General features: G+C 35.0%; 1 protein-coding gene across 5 annotated transcripts in view; it reads right to left on the bottom strand.

Moving 5' to 3' along the window:
• The window catches only part of EML4 (EMAP like 4), a 155,281-nt gene that overhangs the window by 95,954 nt on the left and 38,328 nt on the right, over positions 1 to 20,999 (bottom strand). For 4 of the 5 annotated variants that reach the window (XM_039231681.1, XM_039231682.1, XM_039231686.1 and 1 more), the window contains exon 1: positions 432 to 520. The exons of the other annotated variant lie outside the window; for it this stretch is intronic. In XM_039231681.1, coding sequence (XP_039087612.1) covers positions 432 to 498 — 67 coding nt within the window. In that variant the 5' untranslated portion in view covers positions 499 to 520. Of the gene's footprint in view, positions 1 to 431; positions 521 to 20,999 lie in introns of those variants that run through there. 5 annotated transcript variants of the gene reach the window in all.

Raw genomic sequence — 20,999 nt, 5'->3', positions numbered from 1 at the left:
TTGATGAAATTTTTGGGTTACACTTCATAGAAGCAAACATCAAGCTTAATTACACAATTTTATGATTTGCTATTATTTTAGAGAAGCATTTTTTAATTATTTTCCATTAAAAGCTGCTGTTTTAATTTTTTCCCTCAAGAATAATGTAATGGCCATCCTTTGTGGGAAGGGCAGAGAAAGAACAAGTTGAGCAAAGCCCACTCTGCCCTCACAAAAGGATTATATTTGTTTATATAGTGAGTTCACTCTTAAATACTTTATAAAAGTATGTAAGCAAATATTTATGCCATTACTGACACATATATTTAAAGAGAGAAGGGGGGAAAAAAGAGAACGGATCTAGGTTCATTCCCAAGTCCTCAGACTTCTTTTGTCATGAGTAAAGTCTGGGAGACAAGTCTTGAATTCCCAGGAAAAGAAAGATACGTTACCAGTGCAGAAGTTCGGAAGTGTAGAGGAAACACACACTGAAGCAAGACCAGGCAATCTGTCTTCCATTCTTGCCACCTACGTTACAAGCAATATAAACCAGTTCTGTCTACATTTCCTGCTGCCTTCCCAGATAGTTCCAGAGCAAATCCCAGCTCTCTAAATCTCACGACATACTTTACATTCTGAGGAAATCCTCCCGGTCCAGATGGCCTACCACAAAGCACTTCTATGTTGGCACAAATAAAACCTTCTTAAGATAGCTCTTCTCCTGTCCCTTTGCTCTCTGAAGTAAAGAAAAGTTTTCTACTTATTTATAAAGAGAGACAAAGACACTGAAGGAGAGAGAGCAAACAGAGCATGCAGCCATAAGGGGGTAAAGATACAGACAAAAAACTTTGGCTGCTTTGGGGAGTGGCTAAACTCCAGGCATAGGCAAAAACACATGAATTAATACACCACATGAATGAATATTCACTACAATAATTTGGTTGTCCTCAGATACTTTTCTGATCTTCTTTTAGCTGATTAAGCATAAGGTGCAACTGCTTCAAATACAAAACTCAGTTTTTGCCCTTTGAAACTGAAACACAAAACATACTAAAGAGTTTCTATAAATAACAGAGGTAAAGCCCCCAAAGTATTTTCTCTACTAGGAAATAAAAAATAAATAATGTGTGTGTAAAGTGGCAAGTCACATTTCCTTTTTCCTTTTTGTTTTGAATAAAATCCACTGAAACTTTAAAGAAACAAAGATAATTATCACTTTTCAATGATTTTTTGAAATTTTAGTGTTAAAACATGGCGATTAGCACTGCACTTAAGTGAGATGAATGTAATTAACAATGAGAATAGTAATTTTTCTTAATTCACTAGTTTCCAAATTATTGTAAAATAATACATCTGCAGGAGTAATAATTTTTTAATACTTATTTATTTTGAGAGAGAGTGAGCAAGTGAGCATGAGCAGAGGAGGGGCAGAGAATGGGAGAGAGAATCCCAAGAAGACCCTCAGCTGTGAGCACAGAGCCCAACACAAGCTCGATCCCATGAACTGTGAGATCAAGAGTCTACAATGCACTAAACTGTGACTCTGAGGTAGTGAAGATGGAAGGGGGGACATAAATGGATGAGAGGTGGAGACAGTGTTGTGTAAGGTTGACGATGGGGTTTTTTCTCAAGGTGAAAGGGCAGAATATTTTCAGGGTCTGGGAAAAAAATCAACAACAGAGTGATGTGTACTAATATGAAAGGACTAGTTAAAGAAGATGTAAAGGGCTAAAATAGAAAATACAGCCCAGGGGTTCCTGGCTGGCTCAGTCAGAAGAGCATGTGACTCTTGATCTTGGGGTCATGAGTTCCAGCTCCACACACAGTGTAGAGATTACTGGGAGGGAGGGAAGGAGGAAGGAAGGAAAGAAATACAGCCCAAAGAATGAGTTCTGAAAAGGGACACTGTTTTATCTAAGAAGGAAAAGGATAAAAGCAGGCCCAGATATTTGTTTTTATACCTAAGATTTTAATCTGTAAAGTAGGAGACAAGTTTGCCTATTAAAAAGAGCTAGTTCAAGAGCTAGAGTGGGGTATGGAATGTCTATACCACCTGACACATCATATTGCAGGATACTGTTAATTATCTTTTAATAAAGTTACATTCTAAGTTCCTAACTAGATTGCAAAGTGCTCTAGGGGAGAAGCTATTTCTTTTTATTTTCCTCTACACCTGGAAAGCACCATTATCACTGGTAACTCTCCAAACACTGGTTGATTTATTATGGCCACACTGTAGAATCAGCAGCAAAGACAGAATAAACCAAGGGGCAAGCTGGAGACCCATTTTACCTTAGTGACATGCAGAGTACTGGGTTTGCTTTAGAAGAACAGAACCCCCACATGAGAAGTTTCATGGGGCTAGGAAGAGGATCTGGAAGAAACAATTATGGCCAGTGACTGACAGAAAAGACAGGTTCTATCTCTCACTGCCCTAAATATTTCTTCCTTTCCTGAATATTCCCTTTTCCTCTTTTGTACCTAGAGATTCTGTGTCTCTTTCCCTGCCTTTCTTCCCCTTCTTTCCCTCTATCACAATATGCCCATTAAGTATATTTTTGTTATTGCTGTCACAGTTTTAGAGATTTAGCCCAATCAAGAGGTTAGATATTTTTGCACTAACAGGCCTCAACCCAGGACTACAGACAACTTATTTCACTAGATTTTTTGTTATGAGTAAATAAGCTAAAATGACTATATCTCTCCATTAAAACAAAGAAACAAACAACCCACTCTATTTCCCTTACTGATTCCTTAGACAAATTCAATGTTTTCTTTATGTATTTAGTCCTAAACTTATTCATTCACATTTTCTCTCTCCCTCTTCTCCCTGCCCCCTACCCCTCCTGGTAAATCATCAGCCCTTGGCAAAAATATAGTACCTGTCTTGCTTTAAGAAAAATATTCTATCATGTAAGTTTTCATGAGCAAAACTGATAAAGTTCATGTGTAACCAAAAACTTATTTAGTATATATACAGTGGTTAAGAATATAGTGGTGGATTTAGACTATTTGGATCCAAAAACTGGCTTCACCATTTATTAACTGTATAACTCTGGTCAAGTTTCTTAACTTCTCCACACCTCTGCCTCTTAATCTTTAAAATGAGGCTAAGAGCATCTAACATATAAAATTATAGAGACTTTAGATAAAAATCATTAAAAAGCACTTAAAAATGACAGCAAAATATGGAAGTCTTATAAATGTTAGCTATCACTAAAATAATTATTAAGATTCTAAAATAAAGGCCTGGTAAACCCCCACCTAGACTGGCTAAGTTCTCAATGTTCAGTAAGATTTGCAGGGTCAGGCACCCAAGCAGTAAAGATTTATTGAAACAGTCTCTGAAAAGTCAGCAGAAAGATATGCTACATTATTTTACTAATTACTTATTTTCATCATCAGAAAGTTAAACTAGTGGGGGGGGGGGGGGACTGGGTGGCTTAGTCAGTTAAGTGTCTGACTTTGACTCAGGTCATGATCTCCCAGTTTGGGAGATCCAGCCCTGCGTCAGGCTCTCAGCTGTCAACGTGGAGCCTCTTCAGGTTCTCTGTCTCCTTCTCTCTCTCAAAAATAAACACTTAAAAAAAAAAGTTAAATTAGAATTAGCAGGAAAAATTCAGAACAACACAGAGGTTTGTATTATCTACTTGATAATCACTTTTTTTTTTTTTTTTAAATTTCTGAGAGAGAGAGAGACAGTGTGAGCAGGGGAGGGTCAGAGAGAGAGAGAGAGGGAGACACAGAATCCAAAGCAGGCTGTGAGCTGGCTGTCAGCACAGAGCCCCACGCGGGGCTCGAACCCACAAACTGCGAGATCATAACCTGAACCGAAGTCGGACGCTTAACTGACCGCGCCATCCAGGTACCCCTTGATAATCACTTTTAACATTTAATGAACTTCTAATTATATGCCACTCATTGTTAGCATTTGAATAAGATAGTCTCCAAACCTAAAAAGCATGGATGAGTAGGGGAGAGAGAACTGTTAACAATGTGTAATAAAACACTTGCCCTGATAGATTTATACAGAAAATAGTGGGACTCAAAAGAGGAAGTCAGTCAATTTTGAATGGGAGGGGGAAAATGAAAGTTTGGTCTCTGGAACAAGTTATTTTAAAAAAATATATTGATGAGAATTTTTCTAAAGCAATGCAACTGGAGAGCTATGTAAACCTATAAAACATCAGGCAAAAACAGAACTCTTTTAAAAGCATTTTTTAAAGTTTATTTGAGAGAGAGAGAGACAGAGAGACAGACAGACACACCATCCCAAACAGGCTCCACACTGTCAGTACAGAACCCAACATGGGACTCAATTCCACAAACTATGAGATCATGACCTGAGCCGAAATCAAGAGTCTAAAGTTTAACCAACTGAGCCTCTCAGGCGCTCCCAAAAATACAACTTATAAATAATAAAATTATAGATATAACCCAAACAATATGATTCTAAGTACTAAATATTAAAATGTTATATAAGCTTTTAAGTATATGATACTTTAGTCTATTTGTTTTTGTAAAAAAGAATATTTTATCGAAACAGTTAAGACAGAGAGAGGAGGTGGAGAGAGAGGGGGACCCAGGCTCTGAGCTGTCAGCACAGAACCTGACATGGTGCTTGAACTCACAAGGTGTGAGATCATTACCTGAGCTGAAGTCAGACACAACAGATTGAGCCACAGAAGCACCCCTACTTTGGTCTATTTTTAAGAATATGTAGCATTATTGCTTTTAAAAGTAACACAAATTTTTAGATTTCTGAAAAATACTTATTCATCCTACATTTTATTGAGTGACTAGTTTGTCAGGCACTATGTTAATTCGCAAGGACACAAATTCAAATTCAGTTCTTCCTACTTCGAAAAGGAAAAAATTTTAAAGGCATAACTTGGAAAAAAATATTGCAACACATATAAGAAGTATGTAATTATATCAATATGAGAAGACATTAACCTGATAAAAAATGTGAAAAAGATGAATAGGTAAACTACTGTTTGTAGGGAAGGTGGGAAGATGGATCATCCTTACTAGTAATTAGGAACAAACAAATTAAAATCACAGGCTACTATTACATATCCATTAAATAAACAAAAGTTATAAATTCTGGCAACATCAAATGTTGGCATCAGAATGTCTATATATTTTGAAGAGAAGTATACATTAAAAAACTACCTTAAGGAATAATCCAGCAAGATTCGCTAAATATTAAGATCTACTTACTCGGCAATCCAGCAACACTAGCAACACTCAAACAATCCAGCAACACTCAAAAATAGGTCACGGACTTGAATAGACACTTCTCCAAAGAAGACACACGAATTGCCAGTAAGTACATGAAAGCACTTGTGGAGGAATCAGAATCCTGTGCATTGCTGGTGGAAATGTAAAATTATGTAGCCACTGCGTAATATGTCCTGGCAGTTCCTCAAAGTTAAACACGTGATCCAGCAATTCCACTATAGGAATTCAAAGCAGGGACTCAAACATATACTTGTACACCACTGTTTAACAGTATCATTATTCACAACAGTCAAAAGGTGGAAACCACCCAAATGTCTATCCACTGATGAATGGACTATCCACTGATGAATGGAGAAAATGTGTATATACATATAGTGGAGTATGATCCAACCTTAAAACATAAAATTCAGACACATACTACAATATAGTGAGTCTTGAAAATATTATGCTAAGTAAAATAAGCCAGATACAAAGGGGTAGGAATTGTATGATTCCACTTATATGAGGTCTCTAGAATAGGAAAATTCATGGGGACAAAATAGACCAGAGGTTATCAGGGGTATCAGGGGCTGAGAAAAGAGGGGGAAATGTGGAGTTATTTTTAATGAGTACAATTTGTTTGGGAATGATAAAATGTTCTGAAAATGGACAGCGGTGACTGTTGCACAACACTGTGAATGCATAGGTTGTACACCTAAAAATGGTTAAAACAGTAAATTTTATGTACATTTTATCACAATAAAGAAATCACCAATTCACAATGAGATGCCACTTCACGGTAAATATTAGGATGGCTATAATCCAAATGGCAGTAAGTATCTGTGAGGCTGTGGAGAAAATGACCCCTCATACACTGGGGGTGAGAATGTAAATGATACAACCACTTTGGAAAACATTCTGGCAGTTCTTCAAAAAGTTAAACATAGAGTTACTGTATGACCCAGCAATTCTCTCCTAGGTATAGACCCAAGAGAAATGAAAACATGTCTACATAAAAACTTACAAATGAATGTTCATAGCAGTATTATTCATGAGTCAAAAAGCAGAAATAATCCAAATGTGCATCAAATGGATATTCATTCATACGGTATATCCAGACAATGGAATACTATTCAACTACAGAAAGGAATGGAGTACTAATACACATTATAATATGGATGCATTAGGAAAACATGCTAAGTTGAAGACACCAGTCACAAAAGACCACTTACTGTATGATTCCATTTATAGGAGATGTCCAAAAGGGGCAAATGTGTAACTGAAAGTAGATTACTATTTACCTAGTGTCTACAGGAGGAATGGAGAGTGACTGCTAAGGGACACAGAATTTCTTCTCTGAGTATTGGAAATGGTCTAGAAATGACAGTGGTAGAAGTTACACAGCCCTATGAATATACTAAAAACAAATGAATTATTTTAAATGGGTGAATTTAATTAGACAAAAATCATTAAAAAGCACTTAAAGTTGACAGCAAAATAGTGGAAGTCTTATAAATGTCAGCTATTACTAAAATAATTACTAAGATTCTAAAATAAAGGCCTGGTAAACCCAACACTATATTAGGTGTATGGTAGAATATAAGTGATGTAGGTTAAGATGTGGTCCTCTCAAAGAACTTTCAAAGATGTAAAAATCCTTAAAAAAAAAACAAAAAAAATTAGCAAACCAAAATCAGCAACATATAAAAAAAGATTATAAATCACAACCAAGTTGAATTTATTGAAATCCATGAAATTTACATTAACAGAAAAAAATCATTAATTTCAACCAAGAAAAATCATTTCATAAAATTTAAAATCCGTCAAAACAAAAACTTTAAATACTATGAACAGAAGGGAGTATCCTTAATCTGATAACAAAGGCATTATAGCAGATCACATTTTCTGCATTTCTCTCTCTCGCTAGCTGGATACATGCATACATAAACACAGATGTGCTGTTCTTATAATACAACTGACAGACATTCCTTTTAACAAAAAGCAGGGTCTGTGTTCCCTTCTCTTGCATCTGGTTGGGGGCTTGTGACTGCTCCAATCAGAGTATAGCAATAGTAATGCTTATATGACTTCTGAGACTAGGCTGTAAAAAGGATAGAGCTTCTACCTGGCTTTCTCTTGTTTGGGAATGTTTGCTTTAGGAGAAACCAACCACCATGCTGCAAAGAAGCTCACACTAGACCACATGGTGAGACCACTCTGCCACAGGTGGAGAGGAAAGTAGGCTCCCTGCAAACAGCCAGTTTCTACAATCAGATATAGGAGTAAATAATTCTTCAGATGGTTCCTGTCTCCCTCTGCTTTTACATCTTGTAGCCAAGGCTTCAGATAACACAGAATAGACAAAAGCCTTCCGTGGTGTGCCCTATTTAAATTTCTAATCCACAAAAACCATGATCATAATAAATGGTTGCTTTATGCTATTAAAAATTTTTTTAATGTTTTATTTTTTGAGAGAGTGCAAGTTGGGGAGGGGCAGAGAGAGGGGGCCCGACACCAGCAAGCCTGATGTGGGGCTCCATCAACCGAGTCACTCAGACATCCCATATGCCATTAAAAGTTTCTTAAATATGGGACATCTGGGGGGCTCATTTGGTTGAACGTAGGACTTCGGCTCAGGTCATGATCTAGGTCAGTGGTCAGGCTCAGGTCAGTGGTTTGTTGGGTTCGAGCCCTGTGTCAGGCTCAATGCTGACAGTGAGGGGACTGCTTGGAATTCTCTCTCTTCTCTCTCTCTGTCCCTCCCCCACTTGTGTTTTCTCTCTCAAAATAAACAAAGGTTTTTTCCCCTTAAATATGTATTTATTCATGGGAAGGGGGTAAGGGGTAGAGAGAGAGGGAGACAGAGCATCCCAAGCCAACTTTGTGCTGTCAGTGCAGAACCCAATGAGGGTCTACATCTCATGAACTGTGAGATCATGACTTGAGTCAAAATCAAGAGTTGGATGCTAAACCCACTGAGCCACCCAGACGCCCAGTATGCCATTAAATTTTTGATTATGCAGCCACAGTAAGTGCAAGAGGCAAATACCAAAAATTAAAAATTGGCACCATCATATTTAATCTTGGAAATACTAAAACCTTTCAAGATGGAGAACAAAATAAACAAGGATACCTACTCTAACCACTTCTATTTCATTCAGTTCAGTAAAACAGTTCAGTAAGAAAAGAGAAATAAATTAAAGATTAGAAAAAAAGAAATAAAACTATCACTCACAGACAAGATGATTATGTATATAAAAATACCAAAAATATAAAGCTGATTAGAATTAATAGGGAGCTTAGCAAAGTTGATGGATACAAGTCAATACAAAGTATCAACTATATTACTCTATCCTAGCAACAAACAGAAAAACAGTGGTTTTAAAAGATATCATTTACAAGAGTACTAAAAATAAAACCTATTAATAAAAATAATAAAACTATGTTAAGACCTCTGCACATAAAGCTAGTAAATGTTGAGAAAAACTAAAGACCTAAATAATTAGATACATATACCAAATTCATGGATTGAAAGACTCAATAAAAATATGCTACTTTTACCCTGATTTGGAAATGCAATGCAGTATGGAAAAAAATTCAACACTTTGTGTTCGTGTGTGTGTGTTCATGTGGATGGAATTTGGTTAGCTTATTCTAAAGTTTACACAGAAAAGCAAAAAGTCAAGAGTAAGTAAAACCCTCTTGAACAAAAGGAAAAATGTAGGTGCACTTGCTCTACTACATAGCAAGACTTATTATGAAACTATAGTAATTAAGACAAAGATAGACAAACCCATGGCACTGAAAAATTAAGCACACTCATATACAGACCAAAGACGGCACTTTTAGAGAGAAAGGGAAACAAGACCCATGCCAATAAATAATGCTGGGTCAAGTGGATCTGCATGGGGGGGGGGGGGGGGGAAGAGGAATGAAACTTGACCCTTACCTCACAGCATATACAAAAATCAATTCCAGATCTAACTGTGAAAGACAAAACTTAATAAAGCTTTTAGAAGACAAACAAGATACAGAAATCACTATTGATAAAGGAAAAGATTAACAGTGGGACCAACCTTAAAATTGAGAATGTCTATTATAAAAAGATAATATTAAGAGTGAAAGGGCAAGGCAGAATAGGAGAAAGCAAGAGGAACATAATTGACAAAGGGCTCATATCCTGAATACACAGAAAGTACTTACAAATAAACCAGAAAAAGATAGTCATCAGATACAAAAAAAGAACAAAAGAGTTGAATAGGAACTTTAAAAAAGAGGACATCCAATTGGCCAATAAATATATGGAAAGGTGCTCAACCTTACTGGTAATCAAGAAAACGCAATTTGAAACCATAATAAAATACCATTACACACTCATTGGATGGCTTAAATTAAAAAGACTAACAATACCTAGTGTTGGCAAAGATGTGAAACAAGACAAACTCCTTGAACTGCTGATGGAACTATATACTAGGTACAGCCACTATGGAAAACTATTTGGCATTATCTATTAAAATGTGATAAAGACATTTGCTACAACTCTGCATTCTAGTCCTAGGATTATACTTATATATATACTTATATTTTTTAAGAAAAAAAAATATGTACATATGTGTACAAAAATATGTACAGGAATCAGAGCAGATGTATCTGTAACAGTCAGACACTGGAAACAAATCAAATCCATCAATATTAGAACAGACAAATTGTGGCATACTCATATAACAGTATCATTCAGCAAGGATATTGAATGAACTACAGCTACATACAAAAACATGGATGAATCTCAAACAGTACTGAGCAAAAGAAACTGAACACAAAAGAGTATATGATTTATGATTCCACTTACATAAAGTACAACAACAGGTAAAACTATACAGTATTGTCAGAAATCAAGACAGTAGTTAATTTTGGAGATATGAGGGGGGTAATAATTGGGAGAAGCATAAGGAAAGGTATAGGGTCTTCTGGGGTCTTGGGTATGCTCTCTTTCTTTTAACGTGGATTATGATTATATATATTAAATGGCAATAAAAGGTTTTTAAATGTGGAGCTCACACCCTCAATATATGTATATTCTTTATACATGTATTACTGTGTTAATATGTTATGAACATTATAAAACATATAAAAAAGATAGAAATCTGGAAAATGTGGATAAAAAATAAATATGTTAGATGTCTTGCTAATAACCATCAGCTTTATACTTTCATTAGAGTTTGGTGTATGTATGTGTGCTGGAAAATAGCATACTTATTTCTTCCAAGTGAAGCAAGTATTTTAATCTTGCTGTTGTAACTTTTTATTACTTTCACACTCTGCCATACATTGCCTTTATTTTCCCAGTGAGATTTCACCAAGATGCTTATAATATTTAAATTTTATGCAGGCCTAGAGTGGTGAATATTAAGGCTTGACAAACTAATTTTTGGTTTTTCTATCATTAGCTAATATTTTAAGGCACAATATATATATTTAGGGAAAGAGTCAAACATTTCAAATAAGTCATCTCAGTAATTTTGACTTTGGGGAGATGATTTCTTATCAAACCTGACTGGATCACTAATTTTAAACCTGTACTATATCTGAAAAAGAACTTGAACAAAATGTAAAAGGATCTGCTGTACCATTTTCCTCTTTTTCTCCTGTGCTTATTAACTTAAATCTCTGGTTTATTCAAAGAAATCTTTTTTAAGTCACTTATCTATTTTTATGAGAATCAGATAATATATAAAAATACTTAACAAAGTACAAGTAAGTGGCAGTATAATGCAACACATGGAGAGCAAATCAAAGAGAGCTCCACTGTAAATTCTTCTGCAGTGTGGAATTCCCACTCCTCCTTAGGTGATAGAGGACTAACACAACAGACTGAGTGATCATGCTAATTGTTCTATTAGGTACTGGTTAAGGCTTAATTTCTTTCTTCTATTTTAGGTTAAAAGCAAATACAAAAATTCTAATTAATATTTTTTTCCTACATCAGCAATAAATCATTTTACACACCTAACTCTGAAGAATACTGTCTGGGAGGGGAGCCAAGGAGTGGCCAGATCAAATTTGCAATTTAAGCAGCTCATCCCCTGGTGGCTAAATGGAGGATGAATTTAAGGCAAAGAAACTGCTTGAGAGAGATAAGACCAGAAGCTAAGCAACAGATAAGAGGTTGTGAGAGCTGTGCAGGTTAGAGGTAATGGTAGCATAAATAAGGCAGTGGCAAAATAAACAAAGTAGTAAAATACATTTCTGCCAGTGATGGAGCTAATGAGTGGCTTTATCCTCCCCATTCCCTTTATCTCTAACAGCCTCTTCATCAAAGAACTCAAAGAGCAACTTCTTTCAACTGGCAAACTACGTATTTGATATGGACAACTGATATTTTTTCCAATTATATGGTGATATATGCATTATATGTAAATAAGATCATTTTTAGAGAACTCTGCTGCTTTGAATGATCTAGAACATATGAGTGAAAATAATATGATTATTCAAAAGAAGCTTCAAAACATCTCTCACCACCCCACTCCACCCACACACACAAATTGCCACCTCTAAATTACCTTCTTATAATAGAAATTACGAAGCTGTTACCCCTGGCCACAAAGAAGTTTCAAATAAATGCTCTAGTACCAAAACAAAGCAAGAATCCAAACACATAAACACATATTTGATTTTTTAAAAAAACTTTGTTAAATGAAATGTTATTTTTTAATTTGTGAAAACTAAAAGAAAAATCAAATATAAAAACTAAAGCAAGTTAGGGGTGCCTGGGTGGCTCATCTGGTTAAGTGTCCAACTTCATTCAGGTCACAACTGCTCGTTGAGTTTGAGCCCCATATCAGCTCTCTGCTGTCAGCACAGAGGGTACTTCAGATCCTCTGTCCGCATCCTCCCCTGCTCTCTCTTTCTCAAAACTAAATAAAAACATTAAAAAAATTATTTTAAAAAACTAAAGCAAGTTACAATTTGCAGAACTTGGAAATTTATAAAGGAAGCCTTTTGAAAAAGCTTTTCATCTATTTCCTTATGAAAATGGGCTCTTCAACAAATGGGGTTTCTGCTATAATTAATCAAATCAAGATCTACAACTAAACTTCTTGGCTTCAGAATTCACCTAAGTTCACTGTGAGTTCCTTATAGCCAAGAGCCATCATTGGTTAAATGATGTCACTGATAAAACTAGGCCAACGTGTCTCAGGAAATTTTTAGGAAAATACATACAAACATTACCCAACTTTACCCAACTGCATTATACCTATATTAAACCTTTTTTTTTTTTTTTAAGTTTTCATTGACTTTGAAAAAAAAGGTGAAACCAATACCACTCTACTGGTTAAATCCAAAACTCAAATATTCTTATTGTCAAAGTAAAGCATCCTCAAAATTTAAAAGAGCACCCGTGTACTTCTAGTATGGAATTTTATTGTACTATTTAGACAGGAACCAAGTATGAAAGGCTGACACCAAGTAAATATGATAGAACAAATTTAATTCTCCTTTTCTATATCCTTCTATTCTCTTCAGATCAAATCAGAAAGATCCATGTAAATGAGAGCTACAAGTAGTAATTCTAAAGTGTAGAAGACATGGGATGTCCTAAAGCCCACTGTGTAAAAGGTGATACAATTTCCCCAGATCTGACGCAGACCCATAAAATAATCCCAGGATCAACTTAGCATTCTACGAATTTTCCAAAATTCTAATGAACAGAGCCCAGATCAAATTCCCAGCGTCTTCCCCAAAGTAAATCTATATATTCAAAAGTCAGATCAAATCCAGATCATTTTTTCTCCATTTATTTTGCTATAGTATTTGTTGATAGATCTGATACTTGGATATATGCTCCCACCAGTGTAGCAATCAAGCAGTGTAATTCAAGTTACCTAACTACTCATTAAGACAATGAATATATGCACACACAAACATGACCAAATGTCCCCAGAGTGCATCTTTTTCATGGGCAGAAAACTCTGTTTAGGTCTGTATTATGTAAATAACTTAATTCAAGCACAGTGAAGCCTAAAAGATAAATGTTAGGTTTCAAATATCTGAAGTTACTATATGAAAAATAGTAACCATCTGTTTCCACAGAGGGCCAAACAACATGAAATATACTCACTACAGAACATGAAGAATGTAGGTTAGATGGGATTTTTTTTTTTACAATAAAGGTTAATTCTAGGAAAAGTTAATCTTGACAATCAAGAACTGCTTTCTCTGAAAAATCTATTCATAAAACAAAAGACTCAACTAACTGCCTTGGTGGATTTAGTATAATTCTTTATCACTGTAGGAGGACTCAAAAATTATCTTCTATAAGACTCTATATCCCTACAATTATAGAATTTAATTTGTTTGACTAGGCTTCTCTAGCTAACTATGCTCAAGCTAATAGAAAAATATGAAACCACCACTTATGTAAGTATACATTACATTAACAGGTAGTAGTGCACTGGCTACTGCTTTTTAAAATTCAGAGGAGTTACATAGCAAATAGGAATAAAATTCAGAGTAAATATAATACACATATCTAGTCCTTTTACTTGACACCAAGTTTCTAATGTGCTTAAACTTTAAATAGGAAATTTACTCAACTCTGAGAATAGTTGTTAAAATATTGGTAAAAATGAAACTTAACAAAAATGTTTCATCAAAGTTGAACATAACTTTTTTCTAACTTCCTTATCTGTTCCTGATACAGAACTAAAGTCAATCTTTATTCCTTTCAACTTCTTTGCTTTTCTTGTTTCAACTCTTAAGGTTGTGTGAATCAGAAGGCTGGGGTAATAAACTTTATATATAACCAATTTCAGGCAATAAGCAATAACATGTCACTGGGTTCAATAGCTTTCCTCAATTGGAAAGCAACTTGCTTGTCCATGGTTAAAAACAGTGGTCCTGCCATTCAATCAAATATCAAATACCCATTAATTATCAGGCTATTATATAACAATCTGAACACTTCACATATTTTAAAAAAAGATTTTTAAACTATATACACTAACGGTTATTATAAAAATACATAAAAAGAACAGGAAACATTAATAGTTGTACTTGTGCTGGGGTTGTGGACAATTGTTTTTATAATTACAAAAAAATTTTTTTTTTCTCTGAGGATCTTAGTGAGACTATCAGGAGTAAGAGCTGTGAAAAACCGGGCCACCTAGGTGGTTCAGCTCAGTTGGGCATCCAACTTCGGCTCAGGTTATGATCTTACAGTTTGAGAGCTGGAGCCTTGCAATGAGCTCTGTACTGACACCTCAGAGCCTGGAGCCTGCTTTGGATTCTGTTTTCCTCATTCTCTGCCCCTCCCCTGCTCACATTTTGTCTCTCTTTTTCTCTCTCAAAAAGAAATAAAACATTAAAAAATATTTTAAAAAGAGTTGTGAAAAACTAAACCAAAGTATGACTGGATAGGTGACATTACATAAAGCAGGTTGAGAAGTTCGGAGGAGATAAGATCTCAGATAAGATATACTAATAGGAATTCTTTACATTTTCTGACTATCTTTCAAGGTAAAAGGATCAGAAAGAAAAGTAATTTAAATCTATATCTGATTATCTGCAACTTTTAAATTCATCAGAAAATAAGATACTGATGATGGATAAACATGGGAAAACCCAATTATAGCAAAATGTTAATTACAGAATTTAAGTGGTGGATAAATAGGTGTTCACTGTACATTCTTCTTAGCTGTATATTAAATGCTTGTCATAATAAAACAGAAAAACTATCTCACTCAGACATACTTCTATAGGAAAATATAAACTGCAGAGTACTGTGGAAGTTTTGTGGGGAAATAAAAATATTATAGTGGTGGAGTTTTATGAAAATCAGCTTGAATTATATGATTTGAATACCATTCTGTTAAAAAAATTAATTTTTATATATGCTATTTGAAGTTATAGATTCTTAGATCCATGTAGAATGGCTAGTCTTCAAAGTTGACTCCTGGGCTCCTGCATGCCCTTGGGTAGCCCTGTCCTTTGAATCTGGGCTGGCTCTATGACTTGCTTTTGACCAAAAGAAGCTGCATAACTTTCAAGACTAGATATTAATAAAGTCTTGCAGATTCTAAAACTCTGGTGGTTTCTTTCTTTAAAACTACTGAGCTGCCATTTAAGAAGTCTAACGACTCTAAACCACCATGCTGGAGACGCCACGTATACGTGCTTAGTTTGACAGTCCTAGCTAAGTCCAGCCTGCCAGCCATCCAGACATGTACCAGACACGTAAATAAAACTGTCTGACCTTCTAGTCGAGTATCACCAAGTGACCTCAGTGGAGAAGAACTGCCTGATTAAGCTCTGCCCAAATTTCTGACCCACAGTAATGTGAAATATAACATGACTGTTGTTTTAAGCCACTAAATTTTGAGTCTTTTTAAAAAACCAGAATAGATAAATGAGGCACCTTAAGCAATAATTATTTAGTTATAAACTGATCCATTCTCAATTAACTAAAAAACAAAAAAGAACTCTAAACTCTAGGCTTGGGAGGAAAGGATAAAAAGATAAAAGAAAAGGCTAAATAGGAATTATCTCCGGCTAGCTATTCAAATACACAAATTCCAGTGTATATTAAAAACTCAGCTAAGCAACAAATAATAAACATTATACCAAGTACCCAATAAAGTTTAAGACCATTTCTTAAACCATTAATTTTTTTACATTTTGTCTGATATTTATAGAAGAAGTGTCAGATATAATTTTTGCTATTTAAATTCATACTAAATCTATTGCCTGACATTCTGTTAATGATCTGCAACTCCCTCCTAAGTTGTTCCCTTATTTAAAAGAGCTGGTAGAGAATGAAGTGAATCTAAATCAGAAAATGTTTTAAGCCTCTGAAGTTTGGTTTTCATTTACTTGCTGGGAAAAATTTTAGGGATCACAAACTTGTGTGTTACCTATCACTTAACATAATACTTGATACAGGCAAAACAAAACAAAACAAAACCTCGAAGCTCTAGGACGACACACATAACTGGAACTTGATAAACACTGATGGAGTAAATATGTTTTAAAAATCCTACATTCAGCTTATAAATTATTACTATGTGAGAGAACCTTAAGTCGGCACACCTAAATAACAACAGTCATCAATACCCTAAGTTCATACTAGTTTTAAGAAAAGGAAAAAATACCTTCTAACTAGTTGTATGAATTAAAACTTTAATTCTTATATCTGTCCTAGAACTAAAAATTTAGAGGGTATTAATTTACTGCTGTTATTATCTTTCTTTTCTTTTATATGTATGTTTCTAGAATTTTTGCAGGCTATTAAAATGATCAAACTATTCCTTTCTTCCAGTAAAGGCAACGAGAAAAAAGGGAGACATTAGGCTTGTTTGACTAAACTGAAGGACCCATTTGAAACTCGAAGCCTCAAACAGTATATAAAAGTATAAATTGGAAAGATTCAATCCCTGAAGATTAAAAAGCTACCACAATTTAACTTTAATGTAGTTCAATTTTCCTTTTTTTTTTCTTTATGGGAAGTACAACAGGAGACCAGATAAATCAATTGTGTATTTATACAAAGGAATTCCACATAGCAATGGAAATTAACAAACTAGAACTCTAAAACTCTTGCAAATGTAATGCTGAGCAAAAGAAGCCACACACAACAGCCATATGGAATGATTTCAAAAACAGCCAAAATTAATCTACAGTGTTGGAAGTCAAGATGGATTTCCTTAGGGGAGGAAGAGGAATAACTTAGAGTCACTAAAGGCTTCTAGAATTCTGGTAATGTTTTGTGATCTGTGATGTGTTGTTATGATCTGCATACTTTCTTTATGTATGCTGTACTTCAATTAAAAGTTTACATTAAAATGGGAGGGTGCCTGGGTGGCTTGGTCAGTAGAGCGCATGTTTCGGCTCAGGTCATCATCTCACAGTGTGTGGGATTGAACCTTATGTTAGGATCCACGCAAACAGCATGGAGCCTGCTTGGGATTCTCTCTCTCCCACCTCTCTTTCTGCCCCATCCCCTGCTTGTTCAAGTACTGTCTCTCAAAATAAATAAACTTTAAAAAAAAAAGTTTATATTAAAATGAGAAGAGAAAAATAGATTTTAATATTTTTACACCTGAAGAAGAGGTATTCCACCACTTTAGTCATGGTATTTTCCACGAATATGCTCATTTGTTCGCAGAGCCATGACATAAAATGATATAATTTATAGAAGGTGGCTTGAAGATCACATTAGCCAAATGAGAATGCAGAAACTGACTTCCAAGGTCACATAAGACAAAGCAGCAGCAGACTAGAAAAGAGCCCTCCAAACTCCTCTTCTAGTGCTTTACTGCTACACAATACTAACAACTCTTTCTCTAGTAGGTACTTTTAAAGATATCTTGCAGATATATTTTCCTATTCCCAAACACTCAACAATATAGTAGGTCTAATTCTGCCCTAAAAGAAACACTTGAAAATTGTTATGAAGACACAGAAATGAATGTAAGGAATAATAATCTGCCTTTCTATGGTATGTACAAATACAGTAAATGTATCTATCAACTTCATATCAATATATCTGTCAACTACAAAGAAAAAAAAATTCTAATGAAAAGAAAATTAAGATAAAATTTTAGCAACAAAATTTTGCTGGGGAAGAGAAACAATGCACCTCTCCAGTAGTCTGAAATGTTTATAAAATATTCTGATTTCTTGTAATAAAACATATATAGCATATATATACAGTAATTATTTTTATATTTACTGCAAAGTCTATTTTTTAATATATTTCCTTTCCTTCTCTTTAAAATGCTGGAAGTAGTTACATAAAAATTCTAAATGGTGGGGCACCTGGGTGGCTTAGTCGGTTGGGCGTCTGACTTTCGCTTAGGTCACGATCTCGCTGTTCGTGGGTTCGAGCCCCGCGTCGGGCTCTGTGCTGACTGCCAGCTCAGAGCCTGGAGCCTGTTTCAGTCTGTGACTCCCTCTCTCTCTGACCCTCCCCTGCTCACGCTGTCTCTCTCTCTCTCTCTCCTAGAAATAAATAAAAAACATTAAAAAAAAAATTCTAAATGGTTATTAAAAGGTAAATTTGGAAATCTAGTATTTCATTAAAAGTCACTTCATTAAAAGTGACAAACACCATATATTACTCTGTAAACAAAATATGCAAAAAATTAAAGTTTTCTTCATTAAGAAATTAAAACCACAACAAAAACATTACAACTTAACAGATAATGAAAAAAGCCCCAAAGCAGTCAAGTCCCATGATAACCAAGGAAAACCATTATGTATGTTTACGTACCATTTTTAAGTGGGTTACTGTATGTCTAGGAAGAAAGTATTATTACTGTTTGCTGCCAGTTTGTTTATATTACCTACCAAGGGAAAGGGTAAATCTTACCCTAGTCAGAACACTGGCAACACATTACTACAGTAATAGGAACAAAGTTATACAACGTAAATTTCATTGTTTCACTAAGAAACCTCCTTGGAAAGATAAAGATTTGAATGTCTCTAATAACATTTTATCTGCAGATTTAAAATATCTAAGTCCTTTAATAATTAGAACTAATCCCTTCAGGCATGTCATACATAAAGCAATGACTTTAAACTCTGTTATGAAAGACAAAGGTACTTCCAGATAAATGATGCAGATACACTGCCTTCAAGGAGGTAGATCCCTCATTCCTTAAAGTGTGGGTTGTGCATAAAGACTTCCTTCCAAAGAGTACAGTATGGAAGGGTGGAAAGGAGTAATTTTACAGCAGAGATCTGACAAACACTACCTGAACCAGGTAACTGAGGTCAACATCAGGTTATATATCATGTTACTACTAGGTACACATGTTCCTATGTATATATGTAGCTATGTAAGATGTTATGAAAATGGTACTTACATTTTTGTGGTCTTCCTCTCCCAACCTATAACCTTGGTCTAATCATGAGAAACATCAGACAAATACTAGTACGAGGACATCCTATAAAATACCTAACCAATACTCCTCAAGATTGTCAAGGTTGTCAAAAACATGGAAAAACAGAAACTAGCAAAGCCAAGAAGAGTCTAAGTAGACATGATAACTAGGTGTGATCCTGGAATAGGAAAAGAACATTAGATTAAAAACTAAACAAACCTGATGGGCTTTAGTTAGTAATAATGTATCAATATTGATTTGTTACTTGTAACCACTGTAGCATACTAATATAAAATGTTAATAACAGGAGAAGCTGTGGGAGAGAATGGGGGAATGTGGGAACTCTCCTACTGTTCTATTTTTCTGTAAATTTAAAACTGTTCTAATAATCTGCCAATTAAGAAAGGTCATTCTTTTTTTTTTTAAATGTTTTATTTATTTCTAGGAGAGAGAGAGAGAGACAGCGTGAGCAGGGGAGGGTCAGAGAGAGAGGGAGATACAGACTCTGAAATAGGCTCCAGGCTCTGAGCCGGCAGTCAGCACAGAACCCGACGCGGGGCTCGAACCCACGAACCGTGAGATCATGACCTAAGCGAAAGTCGGACGCTTAACCGACTAAGCCACCCAGGCGCCCCAAGAAAGGTCATTCTAAATGAAATTATTAAGTAAACAGTACCAGTTGTAGGAGAAAGGGAAAAATCATGCAAGTAAGTAGTACTCAAATGAGTAAAACCTGGAAAACACTCACAAGGAAACTTTTTGGAAAACACAAGGTTTTCACAAAGTCTTATCAACTCACTGCATATTGGTTATAGTATTTCCTCATCCATAAAATGAAAAGAATATACCTACACCACAAGACTGTTGTGAGGATTAAATCAGATCATGAATAACTGCTTTATAAATTGTATAGCTCTGTATAAATGTCAATCATTTTAAGAAGGAATATAACACATACTTTTGGAAAAAAGACGGATGCTGAAGGAAAGTTAAGGTACTCTTCTGCTTTGTGGTGTTTGTGTTAAAAATAAAAAGCCACATAAAACTAAGTATAAATGTCTAACATTACTTCATGTTTTTAGCTATGTAGAGTCTTGAGTTGCCAAATTACTGCTTACACTATAATAGAGATTATATTTTTATTATTGTAATTTCTCACTTTGTACAATCAAATCATAATAAAGGTGTATTTTAAGTACTTAAAAAAAGGAGTAAAACCAAACTCTAATACCTAGGAACAGACACTAAGAGATAAACCATAAGGGAAAAAAAGGAAGTGAGTACAGTAGTTTCCACCTTATCCACAGTATTGCTTTCTGCAGTTTCAGATACCGCAGTCAACCATTGTCTGAAATATTAAATGGAAAATTCCAGAAATAAACAATTCATAACTTTTAAATTATGCGCCATTCTGAATAGTCTGATGAAAAATCAGGCTTTCCTACTTTGACCAACTGGGAATGAGAATCATCCCTTCAACCAGCATATCCATGCTGTATATGGTACCGACCTAGTAGTCATGTACAGTAAGTATGTGTATACTAAAAAAAACATAGTATATATATGGTTTGGTACTGTTCATGGTTTCAGGAATCCACTGGGGGGCTTAGAACATATCCTCTGCAGATAAAGAAGGACTACAGTACTACAAAGTCAGAATTGAGAGATAATTCTGGAAGGAACAGGCTGTGATTGGGATGGACATTATGAAGGAGTTTCTGGAGTGGCTGACAAAGTTCTATTTCTTGTTCTGGACTGAGGTTACAATGGCGATCACTTCATAATAATTTACTAAGCTATATAATTGTATGTTTTTTCTGAATCTGTTTTAGTTTTATAATAAAAAAGCAAAAAGAGAGAAAGGAAATAGGCTTCCAAAATAAATACACTATAAAAAGAACACTTAAAAATCCAAAT

This window comes from Hyaena hyaena, unplaced genomic scaffold (genome assembly GCF_003009895.1).
Source record: "Hyaena hyaena isolate Hyena2069 unplaced genomic scaffold, ASM300989v1 scaffold_57, whole genome shotgun sequence".
In the NCBI taxonomy this organism is placed as follows: domain Eukaryota; kingdom Metazoa; phylum Chordata; class Mammalia; order Carnivora; family Hyaenidae; genus Hyaena; species Hyaena hyaena.
Note: the sequence above shows the minus strand (reverse complement) of the source record. Positions and strands in the feature narration are given on the sequence as shown.